This window comes from Chiloscyllium punctatum, chromosome 5 (assembly GCF_047496795.1).
Source record: "Chiloscyllium punctatum isolate Juve2018m chromosome 5, sChiPun1.3, whole genome shotgun sequence".
Taxonomy (NCBI): domain Eukaryota; kingdom Metazoa; phylum Chordata; class Chondrichthyes; order Orectolobiformes; family Hemiscylliidae; genus Chiloscyllium; species Chiloscyllium punctatum.
In genome coordinates, this window is record NC_092743.1 from 39,231,913 (window position 1) to 39,247,628 (window position 15,716).

Genomic DNA, 15,716 nt, shown 5'->3' on the forward strand with positions numbered 1-15,716 from the left:
ACTAGATTAGGTTGGGATATCTGGTTGGAATGGATGAGTTGGACCGAAGGGTCTGTTTCCATCTCTGACTCTGAATGCATCATGATAGATTGAGTGACATCTGAAGTATCCATTAACTACACCTTGGTTATCCCTAAGTTCATTTTATTCAACTCCAATTCAAACCTTATGTCTGAAAGTACACCTAAGTCTCCAGACTTCACTTTTAGGCAATTATCCTCTGCTACCAATGTTAGATGACCTCCGAGTATATTTGTGAAGGCTAGAATGCTTTGGAGACGTCAATTACTTGCCCCTCAGCATTGATCTCTGCTCTGTACAATTATTCTACAGCTGGCTGGCTCCTCTTACCATTTACAGAGCTGTTTCATTTAATTAACCTGTTCAGACATGTCTAGCACGTTTCTCTGGCAGGTGAAATCGGAACTGGCCCAGAGAGAGGGACGCAGCCCATTTTTCATAAAAGCCTTACACATCTCCGTACTCTGGCAACTTCAAAAACCAAATTGATAAGAAAACAGCCCATGAGAACACTGATGTATTATGACACTGATCTGGGGAAGGTGGGACTTAAACTTGTCCCTTCCTCTGATCCAGGAGGTTCACTACCACTGCACCACCAGAACTCTCCAAGCCATCTCAGCTTTTTTTTTGGATATATTCTAATTAACCTAATCACAGTTGCTATTTCACACTCTGAAAGCAGGTGGGACTTGAAACTAGGCTTCCTATCCTAGAGGCAAGCACACCACCACTATGCCGCAAAGTCCCCAAGCAATCTGTTTTTTTTTAATATCCATAAGTGCTCTTACACACAACTGAAAAGTATTTATCCAATCATCCATGGTATTTTTCATCAATTAACCACACCAATAAATTGCCCGTATTTTCCAATTGATTTGTTTACATGCAAGTCCCATTAAGGGCAATGCAGAGCATGGAAGTTGAGAGATAGAGGCTAAATCAAAATGGACACGATTTAATGAACTAATCCGTACCATGCACCTGTTTACCTTACTGCCTCCAACTACTAGGAATTTAATATCCATCAAGAGAAGCTATTAAATACTGAATAGCATGCTATGTTTGAGGTCTGAGGGAAAGGAAAGGGCTTATTGGGCAAGACGGTGTGCTCCTTTTATTAAAAATGACCTAGAGTTAATGAAAATATTAATATTGTCATTCTCCTATCTATTCCATCTCCCTCAAGGAGTTGATGCTGGAGCCATACATGAAGCGTGTGAGGTTTGAGAATGCTCGATACAGCAATATCCTCAAACAGATCAACAGTCATCACAATACAGTGCTTCGGCAGTGGCAATCATTAAGACGTCTCTTTACTTGCCCACGTGGGGCCTGGGCCGAATGGTAGGTGACAGCTTTTTAAAAAAATCAACTTTTCATTATTGAGTTTGGACATTATTGAAAAAATTGTTTTTTTTTCCAGCAATCCAAAAGCTTAGCAGTCCATTTTCCTGACACCTGACCTTTTAAAGGCTGAATATTCATTGTGTTCATCCAGGTCTCAGAATTACTGGACTAATACTATAACCACAAAAGGATAGTAATTTCAATCAACCTGTTACAATATCTTATGAATGTTGGGGCAGGTGAGATTTGAATCCTAATCTTCTGAACCAGACACTACAACCACAACACAAGGGCCCTGCCATTTAGATGATTTGGTGCACTGGAACTAACCTTTTCTAGCTCTTACTGACAGAATTAAAGTCCTTCTATGTTTGCTGGTTATTACAGATAATGGCACTAAACTGGCAATCTTAATCACTAACTGACTGTAGGAAACCGACAAATTGTTACATTGGCCTGGAGGCTTTTGGGCTGAGACATATTGGAATTGGGAGAAAGATTTGCATTGATTTGTTCATTCTGCAAGTGAACCGGGATTGCTTGGTGGTTTAAAATCATGTCATTTTCTGACACTAATATCTCTTGCATTGCTGTGCATCCTTGGTTAATATTAAAATCACATCAGTATATGATATCAAGATATCCCGAGTGATTTGCATATCATGAAGTTCTTTTGAATTTACTGCTGTAACGGAGGAAACTGAAAAGCCAGTATGGTTGCACATATCAATGAGAAGCAACATCAAATTATTTTACATGTTGGTAGAGGGGAAATTATTGACCACAGCAATAGATGAACTCCCACAACACTAGATGAACTCCTTGTTTCTCATTGAATATCGCTATACCATCTTTTATATCCATCCGAGACAGCAGACAGCACCTTGTTTTGACTTTTCATCTAAAAGGCAACACTTCCTACAGTGCAATATTTGATCAGTCCTGCTGTGGAGTATCAGCCTGAATTCACATGAGTTGAAACATTTCAAGTTTTAACTCCCAACCACTTGACTTGGCTGTCATGAATGAATGATAATCTAAAGTATTCATTTAATCCTAAAGTAGCAACATTACCATTTACTCTGCATTTAATTTAATGTTACCATAGTCCTACCAGACCACAAGGCTGCTCTTTAATTAGAGAGAGAGACAGACAATTGGTGGTGATTCAACCTGAAGTCACCATGGCGAGAGATTGAGAAGTAGAGTTCATGGTAACCCCAGTAAGTGTGGGAATTGAACCGTCACTGTTAGTGTCATTTTGCATCACAAACCAGCCATCCATTCAACAGTGCTAACAGGGCCCTGACAGGGAGTATCAATCTGTGAGAGTCTGCATTGGAAAGGTTGGCATCAAGGTTAGTGTATTCAGCTCCATTGATATTTCTGATTTCTTGACAATTGTTTTAGGATGATATGCATATAGGTTACTGTTTCCCACAGCTGACTCAACTTCTTCTTACTCTATAGCAATCTGACTGAAATTAAATGGAAACTATCAAGTGTGGAGACCTACTCAAGGATGAGGCTCAAATTGGTTCCAAACTACAATTTCAGCACACATGCAGAAGCTAGTGCCTTGCGGGATAACCTTGGTAAACAAAATATGTATTTATCTTTAGGCTAGTGTTAAAGAAAAAGAGAAACTTGCATTTTACAGAACTGTTCAAAATCTTAGTATTTCCAAATAGATTTAAATCGATTAGAAAAGTTGTGTTTCTCATGTAGGAAACTCTTAGCAATTTTAATTAGCTTATTCCCAACTTTTAAGGCTATGTTCAGACCACAAAACTCTTCGAGCTGTTTATCCTCATTATTCCTCTTCATCCTGATCCACTGGGGTTTCTTCAGAAATATAGAGAAAAGAATAATTTTAACCATGAAGCTATCAGATCGTCGTTTCATTCATCTGTAATGAAAGGAAACCTGCTGTGATTATAGCTTGTGTTTGAATGTGATTTTTATTCAACACCGCTGTGCTCAGCTCTGTTGTCCACTGAAATGACCATCCAAACCCGTCATTATTTCAAACTGCAACAAAGATTTCTAAAGACATGTAAGAGCACCTTTGTCATATGCACTGTTGTAGTTTAAGAAAGCCCAGCATCTCCCTGAGGACAACTGGGAATGAGTGAGAGACACCGGCTGTGTCAGAAATGCCCATAAACAAGAACTAATCCAAACAAATTTTAATTGGTGCATGTTACGTGCATGTTACAAGCATGTAACAGCAGAAAGGATCCAAAACCGACTAATACTTGGTTTTGCATAGGTACCGATCATATGAGAAGCCCACCGGATGCTTTACCACTCGCAGTTGCAAAGGAAGCAAAAGTAAATGAGTTGGAAGATGATCAGCTTGGAGATGAAGATCTTGTTTTCCTTAATAGCCAGTAAGTATTTGGTCAATACAGCAACCAATATTTAAGGATGGTTCTGGATTAGTGGCGCTGGAAAAGCGGAGCAGTAAAATCAATGGTTCGGGCAAAAGGCCTTCATCAGGAATACAGGCAGAGTGCCTGAAGGGTGGAGAGATAAATGAGAGGAGGGTGGGGGTGGGGAGAAAGTAGCGTAGAGTACAATAGGTGAGTGGGGGTGGGGATGAAGGTGATAGGTCAAGGAGGAGGGTGTCGTGGATAGGCAGAAGAGAAGATAGGCAGGTAGGACAAGTCGTGGGGACAGTGCTGAGCTGGAAGTTTGGAACTGGGGTGAGGTGGGGGAAGGGGAAATGAGGAAACTGGTGAAGTCCACATTGATGCCCTGGGGTTGAAGTGTTCCGAGGCGGAAGATGAGGCGTTCTTCCTCTAGGCGTCTGGTGGTGAGGGAGCGGAGGTGAAGGAGGCCCAGGAACTCCATGTCCTCAGCAGAGTGGGAGGGGGAGTGGAAATGTTGGGCAACAGGGTGGTGTGCTTGATTGGTGCAGGTGTCCCAGAGATGTTCCCCAAAGCGCTCTGCGAGGAGGCGTCCAGTCTCCCCAGTATAGAGGAGACCGCATCAGGAGCAACAATATTTAAACATGACTTAGCCAAGTGCTAGCCTCTAGTTTACTGTCCGCAATGATGCGGTGATTGTTAACAACAGCATGCCACTATTACTAGTTGTAATATGCAGTGCACTTTTGAACAATTAATTTGAACAATTAAAATATTTAGCAGATTCTCATGGTGATTTTTGAATTATCTAATTTGTACTATGAGCATAGAAATGGAAGATGCAATTATAAAAGTAACCCAGCTGAAGTTTGGAAAAACGTTTTCTTCTCATACAGAAGCAGGTAGAATAGTCAATGTCTGTTACATAACAAAAAAACAGAGCAAGCTGAAATCTGAGTTAGACCAAAATGAATCAAACATTGTGGAAGTTGATGTCTCCAAAGTAATTTCAAAAAATTAAAAGTAGGACACAATTTCACATTTTGACTTTTCGGATCTCAGAACTTCCTACGATACTTAACAACCTAATGAGACATTGTGCTCAAAATTGTATTGCAGGAAAGGTGACAGCTAATTAGACAAGGTCCAGATTCTTTTCTATTCATTCATGAAATATGGGCATCGCTGGCTGGGTCAGCATTTATTTCCCATCCCTAATTCTGGCTTGAATTGACGCCTTATTAGGGCCACTTTAGAGGGCAATTAAGAATCGACCACATTGCTGTGGGTCTGCAGTCACATGTAGGCCAGATGTCTGCCTCGGCTTCTAAATTTAAATTGCCATTTCACTGCTGTTACTGTTTTCTGTTTTGGGCAGGCACAGTGGTTAGCACTTGTTCCTCAGTGCCAGGGACCCAGGTTTGATTCCAGCCTTGGATGAGTGTCTGTGCAGAGTTTGCATATTCTCGCCATATCTGCATGGGTTTCTGTTGGGTGCCCTGGTCTCCACCCACAGTCCCAAGTTAGGTGGATTAGTGATACTAAAATTGCCCTGTCATGTCCAGAGATGTGCAGATTAGGTGGGTTAGGGATGGTAAATGTAGGGTTACAGGGGTAGATTGGGGGACTGGGTCTGAGTGGGATGTTCTTCAGAGGGTCAGTGTGACTCAATGGGCCAAATGTCCTCTTTCCTCCCTGTTAGGATTCTGTGATTTTATATCACTTCACATAATGTTGATGCATTTTCATGCCAATGTATCCAGTCTTGTTGAGTTCCAGTCTCTAAACATCTGTCATGCATGGTATTCTTTTGCACAGCCAACATCAAAAGAGTGCAAAATCTAAATGCAATTGATATAATCTAACCTTGGCATCAGACTGCTTGTGACTATGCATATTGAAGACATTTAACATTGTACAAAAAAACAATGAATTATTTGCAAATGAAATGGATTAGTTTATTAGTTCTTGTTCACTGAGCAATCCTTTTTGCAGAGTTGAATCTGAGGAGCCCAGTCAGAAGGAGAAATTAGTGATCTCAGAGGAGTGTGAGTTGATCACAACTGTTGCAGTGATCCCTGGGCGCCTGGAAATCACCACACAGCATATGTATTTCTATGATGGCAGCATTGAAAAAGAAGAGACAGAGGAAGGTGAGATTCCTGAAACTCCTTTGCTGCTTTGTTACTGTCCTAACAAGGCCTTTGTGTCCTAAGCTGGCAATTTAATGAAGTCATGCTGCACCTGAACCAAGCTTTTATTAAGGAGGCAGTTTGACATAACTGCACAAGCCCATTCCACCATTCAATTCAATCTAAACTAATCAGGACCTCAACCAAATCTCAATATCATTTTCAACCTTGATTCTTGATTGATTGAACCCTTCAATCTTCTCAACTCAAAAGAAATACCAGCCCAAAGTTTGCATCTTATCCTCAGTAAGTAACCATTTGAAGCCATGGTCAAATTCTCATAAACCAATGCTAGACCCCCTTTAAGCCTTGCCCACCCATCTGTGGGTGTTGTGTTCAAAACTGAATATAGTCCTCCAGATGGAGACTGGCTCAGACATTGCACAATTGAAGCAATACTTCCTCCCTCTGGCTTTTCAAGCCCCTTGTGTAAAGGCCAATATCCCATTTGCTTTTTTGTTCACTTTTTGGAACTGCCACAGGTTTTAGTAATTTGAACACTCAACTCTGTTTCCTCATTTGCAGTTTCTAGTTTCTCACGATGAAGAAAATGTTCCATTTTGTCTTTCTTAAATCTAAACCTCATGATGTAACTCTTCCCAAACTAAAATCCATCTGTTAGATTTTTGCTCATTGCGTCTATCTCATTTTGTAATGTATCTGTTCAGATCCACACAGTGCAGCTCCAACAACACTGAAGAAGCTTAGGCAACATCCAGAGCAAAGCAGCCGGCTTGATTGGCGCTAGATCCACAAACTCCCTCCACCACTGACTGTCAGTAGCAGCAGCAGTGTATTACTATCTATAAGATACAGAAATTCTCCAAAGCACCCCAGACAACACCTTTCAAATACACAGCCAGTTCCTTCTGGAAGGACAAGGACAGCAGATGAATGGGAACTTACAAATTCCCCTCTAAGCTACTTGCCTGCAAACCTGGAAATATATTGCTATTTCCTCATCACAAATCTTGAAACTCCCTCCCTAATGGCCTTGTGGGCCGACCTACAGCAAATGGACAACATCAGATGAAGAAGGCAGCTGACCACTACCTTCTCAAAGGCAATTCAGGATGGGCAATAAAAATTGGCCCACCCAGAAATGCCTGCATCCAGCGAATGAATAAAAAATAAAATGTGACATGATTCCCAACTTAGTGTCACCTGCAAACTTGGATAAACTCATCACTGATATATGGCTGAGGATTTGGTATAGGTTCCAGAGGAGACCACATATCCCATGCTACTAATCAGAATGCATCCCATTACCATTGCTGTTTATATCCTATGACCCAACTACAAGTTTACATTTTATTTTACTAAATAATCTCTCATATGGAGCTTTGTAAAATGCCTGATATCCATAATGATATGCATAGAAATTCACATTTCCATTATGTCACTGGCCTCCCCAGAAATTGCGCTGGATAAATCAGACATGACCTATTCTTCACAAGTTTCTATACATTTCTTTTAATCAGTTGATGCTTGTTAAAATGTTCAGTCTCTCTGTTACTGGATTCTAGTAACTTCCCCAGTATAGTCAATTAGTAACACTCTCACCTCTGAGTCAGAAGCTGCTAGGCTCAATTCCGTGAAAGTATTTATTTTTTTTATTAAATTGCTCTCCATAGTGTTTTCTCACTTCCTCCTTTCTTAACTTTTATAATTGTAATTTCAATACTTTCCAATCCAAACCAGCAACTCCTAAGTCCGGAGAGTCAAACTCAGCACTGCTGATTTGAGTTTTCTGTAAATTAGGAACAATAAGGAGCAGAGGGGTATGTTTGTATTGGAGTACAGGAATGCTGATATTTAAAATGTTTAAACTCATTGTTAAATTTATCTTTTCAGGAAATTATTGAATTTACTCCCAAATTTAGAAGACCTATTCATTGAGCATGGCTTGATAGGCAATAACAATTAAATATTTCCATCTGCTAGGACCTTGTCACGTTTCTGATCTCATGTTTAAATCAGCCACCTAGCAAAAGAAAAGGACTTGCAATTATATTTATGTAAAATCTGTCATGACCTTAGGATTTCTCAGAACAGTTCACTGCCAGTGTAGAACTGTGACATTTTCTTCATTCATTCACGGGATGTAGGCATCGCTAGCTGGCCCAGCACTTACTGTTCACCTCTAATTTACAGAAGGCAGTTAAGAGTCAATGGTTGCTGCATGTCCTGCAATACAACAATGTAAAGTAAGTTCCTCAAAGCCATAATGTGTAGAATTCACCTACGGGCAGAATTTGGCCAGAGCACCAACAACTTGCTTTGAAAAGGAACCTTTATAGCAAACTGTCCCAAATATTTGATTATGATTAGGAATCGTAGTCAAATAATGAGTCACATGAATAAATATTAGCACAAGTGACCAAATACTTAGTAAAAGCAGCTTAAAAGGATGAGAAAGGGAAATAGAGAGGTTTAGAAAAGGTATTGCTGATTTTGAACCTTGACCTCTGGGAGTGGGACAGTGAAAATTAAGTTTGGGTAAGTACCAGAATTGGAGAAGTACAGAAATCATAGCTGGCTGTCAAGTTAGGGCAGGCACCAGATTTATGAATGGTTCAAAGTTTACAAAGAATGGTAGGTCGGAATGTACCCAGGTTGATGACTCTGCTATTTTTCATAATAGTGTCGTTTTTTAAGTCACCTTAAGAGGGCCAGACTGAAGTCTGGTGGTGCAAGCCTTCATTATGAACTGCAGTATTAAAGTGGATTATGTGCCTAGTTCTCTGGAATGGGATATAATCTCACAACTGTCAAAGCCATATGTCAGACTATTAACAGTGAGCCACAGCAGGTATTGTAACAACTTGCATTTACACATCACCTTTAATAGTGCATAACATCCAAAAATATTTCCAGCAAAAAGATTTGATGCTGTGCCACATGATAGAATGATAAAGCAGATGACCAAACGTTTTGTTAAAGAGGTCAGTTTTGAGGGTTGAGCAGATTTCACAACGTGGGGAAAACATCGCTAACACTTCTGGTTCCTGAACACTCGCCAGAAAATGTGCATCAATTGCTACCAAGTTATGATGGGTTGAGGATCAGTTATGGTGTCCCTACAATGTCATAGTGCGCCAACAATTGACTACAAGCTCACTATTAATGAAGAATGGTCAATTTGGCAAGGTATAAAAGAATTACGTGTGGAATTGTACTTTGGTTGAATTGTGGCCTTTGGGGAGGGGCAAGCATGGTGGAGTTGGGATGTGACGAGAATAAGATAATCTGAACTATGGTCCATTTGTTTCAGGAATTGGCTATGATTTCAAGCGTCCCCTGTCTCATCTTGGAGAGATGCACCTCAGACGCTATAACTTGAGGAGATCTGCTTTGGAGTTCTTCTTTATCGACCAATCAAACTACTTTATCAACTTCAAAAAAAAGGTAGTATTGTTAGGTTCTTTTTTTCCTGAGATTCTTACATATTTGATGCAACTGCATCTTAGCAACGTTTGTGAACAAGCAAACTTTTATTAAGCACTGTACAACACAAGCTTTGGCAAAACTCTGAAACCTCTTCATGGTTGTGAAGCATGTCCAAGGGTGAGGGTCTCTGAATAAAGGAAACAGTCCTTCCTTTATACAAAATCTTTACACCATGGTTAGTAATGCTCGCAAGACAAGCCCCAGTCACTCCCTCACAATCTTGCTACTCAAGATACAATGCAGAGACCTAATCATCTCCAGAAAAAATATAATATAAATCAACCCTTAATGGCCAGTTCTAAAGTGAATTGTATTTTTTTTAAACTACAGGGAATAGTCAGAATCCCAACTATAAATTTCTTATTGATTACTGAATAAGGGATGAAAAATGTAAATAGGCTTTTGAATAACAAGGAAATGGCCATGTAAATGGCTCTGAAAAATAAAAGATGATAATGTAATTTCTTCCAATCTATCTGGAGATCAGAAGCATCCCACCCTAGCCTCGGGACATCCAATTTCCTGCAGATCAGCAGAGCAAGTTAACTCGTTAATATCACAGTACTTCTGTTTTTTTGAAGCAGGTCCTCCATTATAATGAGATTTATAGTTGCCAATCAAGAAGGGAAGGAGGCAGAAAACAGGAAGGTCAGTTAACTTGAGATGTGCCGTCAGCAAAGTGTTGGAATCCATAATTGAAAAGGTTATGGCTGTACACTTTAAAAAGCTTAAGGTAATTAGGAAGAGTCAGCATTTCCCTTTTGATGAGTAATATGGGCTGTGGATAAAGGTGATCATGTACTTTGGTTTTGCAAAGGCATTTGACAGAGTGCCATGAAAAATAGCTATGGAACAAAATAGGAGCCCATGGTACAGGTAATAACGTACTAACACAAATAAAAGACTGGCTGACTAACTGAAAACAAAGTTTATATAAATTGGCCTTTTTCTGATTGGCAGGATGTAACAGGTGGCATCTCTGAGGCCAGGGTCCTCAACTTTTACAATATATTTTAGTGACTTGGATGAAGGGTGCCAAGGCATGATAGCTATGTTTGACATAAAGATAGGAAACTCTGTGGTGAAAAGAATATAAGGAAGTTGCAGGCAGATAAAGATAAGTTGAGTGAGTGGGAGCTACTTCACTTTGGCATGAAGCATACAAAAGCAAAGTCTGTCTTAAACAACAAATAACTGCAGAATTCTGAGTTAGAGAGGGATCCAGGAGTTGAGTACATGAGTCACAAAACGTTAGTATACAGATGCAGCATGTAACCAAGGTGGTCAAATGAGACGCCATCCTTGACCACAAAAGGAATGAAATGTTATGCGTCAGTTATCCAAGGTTTTGGTGAGACTACACCTGGAATGTTGTCTAGTTATGGTCTTAATAGGAAAGATGTAAATCTGTTGAAAGTAGTTCAGAGGAGATTTACTAAATTAATACTTGGATTTGTTTTCACTGGAATTTGGAAGAGTGAGAGGTGACTTGGTTGAAGTATAAAAGATCCTAAGTAGTCTTCAAAAGGTGGCAGTAGAAATTGTTTCCTCTTGCTGGTTAATCCAAAATAGGTGACACCTTTTTTTTCCATGTGTTACCCTTGGGACAGAGATGAGGGCATTCATCTCAGTGTGTTGAGACACTTTGGAACTTAAATGGATGTTAAGCTAATCGGCCTGTGATTTCCTGTTCTGTCTCCTTCCCCTCACCTTTTTTGGATAAAAGAGTTACATTACTTATCTTTCATTATGTTGGAAACTTCCCTGAATCAAGGGACTGGTTAGAAGATTAGAACCAACAAATCAACTATCTCACTAGTTGCTCCATCAGCCTAGGCTGATCTTTGTCAGAATTATCAGATCATAGCTCCAACAAATTACTCCGTGCTATCAACCAATGGTAATGCTGGAAAAATCAGATACCAGACTGAAACGTGGCCTTCCAGATCACATGTTTAAGTTTTGAAATTGATCAACATGGCAGTTAGTCATTGAAACATATTCAAATAAGGTTTCAGATGATCTTTGACAAAACAATGTAAGTTAATTGCACAAAAGAGAAAAGGAATAAACAATGTTATCAGTATGAAATAGTCAGAAAGATTTTGAACACATGCAGTGAAATAAAGTTACACCCTGTTTCCCAAAACCATCGTTTGTCAAATACTCCATTCCAGGGAAATATCACTCCTATCTCAACTCTTCAATTTTTTACTGAATTGACTCTTTCCAATTTTTTATCCTTGTCTGCTGAGTCAGTCTTACAATTCTTTTGTGATATCACAATCATGAACCTTTTAGAATTCTGATAGCTGAAATTTTCTAGTTTCTAACAACTTGAAATCTTTTATACAAGTTCCATGAACCAAAAGCCCTTTGGCTCAGTCAGACATCACATGACAGCAGGTTGTAATCCAACAAACGTATTTGAAATCACAAGCTTTCACAGCGTAGCCCCTTCCTCAGGTGATATCAAATAAACCTGTTGGACTATAGCCTGGAGTCATGTGATTTCTGACTTTGTCCACTCCAGACCAGCACTGGCACTTCCACACCTTTGGCTCAGGTAACTGGTTCCTTTGAACGGAACTGGAAAAAATGTGATTCTTCAACTGGAAGGTAACCGTTCTCCCTCTTAACTGAAGACAAAATCTCAACTAGTGACCTCTGTCTGATATAAACTACAGCAAAAGTTATTTCATCCATTAGCACCACGGGTGTCTTGTCAGGCCCTTGGCTAACATCACATGCCCCCTTGGAAATGACATTTTTAGGTTACTATTCCATATAACTTGGTGACCTTTCAAAAAAAAACTCTCAGAACTAGGCAAAATCCATATGCCGCTACTTTACATTGCTAATCCCAAATGATAATACTGTATTTTACACTCTACTTATCACATCATTGCCAATTTCTTGTTGATTATACTCTTCTTGACTTCCTTGAGTGCAGACCAGTGCAGAAAACCTGTGAAATTGTCATGCCCTTATTTCTTTCATTCAGTCTCCAGACTCTCTTCCCGTAGGATCAACACCCACTTTAACTATTTTCCTTTTAATTATCTGTAAAAAAAAATCATTATTGATTTTAAATTTCCAGCTAGAGTTTCTCTTGTATTCTAACTTATTCATTTTTTGACCAATCTTTGCTGATTTTCTGCTAAGTCCAATTTTCTGACTTGCCACCTGTTATTGCTCAATTTAAATGTTTTATTGGTTGCTTTATTCTCCATCCTACCATGTCATTATTGCTGAGGCGTGTATACATCACTCCCCCAAATGACTTCTTGCCTTTATCATTTTCCATTTGTGCTCAAACTGCTTCTACATCTAGGTTCCTAAACTTGGATCATCCTTTTCTATTTTACTAATGTTATGATTAATTAAACTGGCCATTACTCCACCTTTCATAGTTTTATCATCTAAATGTTCTGGACCCTTCAGTATTCAGGTATCAGTCTAAGTCAAATTGCAGTGTTGACTCTTTAATGACAATCAGTTGTTTGCACTGTTGGTTCATATGCATTCAGATAAAGAGCCTTTATGCCTTTTATTATTTTTCTCATCTCAGTTATTAGTTTACTGGGGTACCAGTACTATTCTTGGAGTCATTTGCAAATGTAGGCAAATGGTTCTGAACACTTGCACATTGAGCCATTCTGTCTAGAATTCCCTTCACTGTTCAAAAAAAGTCAACAGTATAAAATAGCAGTCTTTACATCTAGCCTTATCTTAATTTACTCTCAGATGTATACCCTCAATTCCTATGTGTCCTCAATCATTTTTCCAAACTTTCCAGCTTGCCTTTCCAAATTGAATCCCTTACTTAGCTATGCAGCTGGCTAAAACACTAATCCCAGCATGCTTCAAGTGAAGATTGACCCAATATTACAGGTTCCACTTTGCTTAATACTTCCATCCATGCCCCACAAACCAGAACCCAATACTCCCACACCAGTCTTCACACATTCATTTCTCTAATCTTCCTTGTTCCAAGCTCAGAGTGAGACTAATTCCAGTTTATGTCTGAAGTTCAATCTAATTTGCTTATATATAGCATTTTCACAACCTCAAGATGTCAGAAAGCAATTCACAGTTAATGAATTATATTTTGAAGTGTAAGCACTTACGTTATATCAATGAGACATGATTTTAACAAACTGCATTTATTTTATTAGAAAACACCTTGCATACAAGAGTGATAAATGTACCTCATGTGCACATTTACTGACCATTGAATACCTGTAACCAAGGAGGTAAAACACTTTGGAACACATTAGAACACATTTGTGCACCATTTTCCTTTTTATGTTACCATTTTAGCCATGAATATGCAAAAAGGGTAAAGCTTACATGCAAAACCCTATGTAAGTATATCATATGTCAAATAAGGGTTTGTGTAACTCGAGGTTTTGTTGGCCACATTGTGTGCTGTCTTGATTTGAGTTTTGAGAGGCTGGCTGATCACTTTTTGTTGATACTGGATTTTATACAGTTTCAGGAAGGAAATGCTGAGTCCACTCATCTGACTGATTTATTCTTTTTGCTTCTACACACAGGTCAGAAATAAAGTGTATTCACGTATAGTGAGTACACGTCCGCCCAATCTTAATTTCAACAGCCGCTCCCCTCAGGAACTACTGAAAGCATCTGGATTAACTCAGGTAAGGTACTGCAGCACTTTGTAAATTGGAAAATTAACGATTGACACAACCAGGCCGTTGTGGCTGTGTCAACACTTTGAAAGAGCTATCTACTTAATCTCACTCCCCTGCTATTTCCCATCGTGCTGACCATGTTAGCAACTTTCAAAAAGAAAACAAAATATGTTTCATTAACTGTTTATACCACCTTTTTGCAATGTACTTAGATTTAAACTAATTGGTGAAAGAACCAGAGGGACACTGTGTTTTAATAGTTTCACTTTTTAAAAAAAATATGTGTTCCCTGGTTAATCAAGTCTTCTGCTGTGGAAACAGCTTTTGAATATTAACTCTAACAAAGCTCTTCATGATTTTAAACAGCCCTGTTATATTTTCCTTTTACCTTCTCTTTTTATAGTAAAGGCAACAATTTTGATTTTTCACATCTCCCTCCTGTTTGGAATGCCTGAACTATAGAATCAATCTGGTAAATCTCCGCTGCACCTTGACACCTTTGCTAAAGTACAGTGTGTAGAACTGAAAACCATTGGCTAGGTTTTGCAGTCAGCATTGAGTGAACAGCACTTATTATTCCTTGCACTTGGGTTTATGGAATCTTTGTAATTGGGGAGTTTAAACAGTATCACCTCTGTATACATGATCTGAGATATGTTAATAAGACAGGGATGCTATGTATCCTCAGCCAATGAAATTTAAGAATTCTAATACGTTTACTAAAATGAGAAATAGAGGTTGGGATATTTAATCTAATGTAACATTGAAACATTAAACAAAATTGCACGAAGAATGAAAGATGGATTAGGTTAAGAGAAAAATAAGGGATATTTTGAAAATGTAGGAATATTAGAAATCTAAAGGAATGAGACTCTACAGTTGTTTAAAAAAAAGCAGTTTCAGTTTTGGAAACTGTTTGGCAGTAATTAAAACTTACATGCTTTTAAAATTAACATACACCAAGTGGAATAGTCGCAACCAACTAAATGCCTTAACTTCGCGTTGTTGTGTATGTGAATGATATGTCTATCAGTGAGGTATTGTTGTAACAAGCCCTGTGGAGGAACAGGACACTTCATACAGCAATTTCCTGATCTTTATGTTTAATGGGGCAGGTGTGCATTGCAGTAAATTCAGTCAGGATTGCTGTTAAATGGGAATTAAAAATGATACCCACAATCAGCACTCGCTATTATTCTTCTCACAAAATCCATGCTGGTACTTCAACTGAAATCTACCATGCATGTCATAATGGTGTAACTTCCCAACTTTTGTATACCTTGTTCTCTTTAATCATTTTGAAAAGACTGGCCTTTGTTGACTTGCTTTGCAGATTTCATGATTAATGGTATTATTTTGTTTCAGAAATGGGTTCAGAGAAAGATCTCCAATTTTGAATATTTGATGCAACTCAACACCATTGCAGGGAGAACCTACAATGATTTGTCTCAGTATCCTGTGGTAAGTTAACCATCCTAACTCCTGATAAGGGTGAGAGAGTGGGGGGGGAGTGGGCAGGGAGTCAAAGGCTTCTGTGCCCTTTTTTTGTGCCCCCAATAGTTTTCATGTACAACTCACACTCCTTTTATTCTTCCATGGATATCATAGCAAAGTTTTTTTTTGGTGCAACTCAATCAGTCAGGTTCAGGAACTTTGGATTTCAATCAATGTCA

The 15,716-nt window shown here is 38.9% G+C and overlaps 1 protein-coding gene across 4 annotated transcripts in view; it reads left to right on the forward strand.

Moving 5' to 3' along the window:
* Nucleotides 1-15,716, forward strand: part of nbeal2 (neurobeachin-like 2) — a 227,775-nt gene that overhangs the window by 171,102 nt on the left and 40,957 nt on the right. For all 4 annotated transcript variants that reach the window (XM_072570079.1, XM_072570081.1, XM_072570082.1 and 1 more), the window contains 7 exons: nucleotides 1,211-1,368; nucleotides 2,842-2,966; nucleotides 3,644-3,764; nucleotides 5,739-5,896; nucleotides 9,210-9,343; nucleotides 13,945-14,049; nucleotides 15,409-15,504. In XM_072570079.1, coding sequence (XP_072426180.1) covers nucleotides 1,211-1,368; nucleotides 2,842-2,966; nucleotides 3,644-3,764; nucleotides 5,739-5,896; nucleotides 9,210-9,343; nucleotides 13,945-14,049; nucleotides 15,409-15,504 — 897 coding nt within the window. The remainder of the gene's footprint in view (nucleotides 1-1,210; nucleotides 1,369-2,841; nucleotides 2,967-3,643; nucleotides 3,765-5,738; nucleotides 5,897-9,209; nucleotides 9,344-13,944; nucleotides 14,050-15,408; nucleotides 15,505-15,716) is intronic.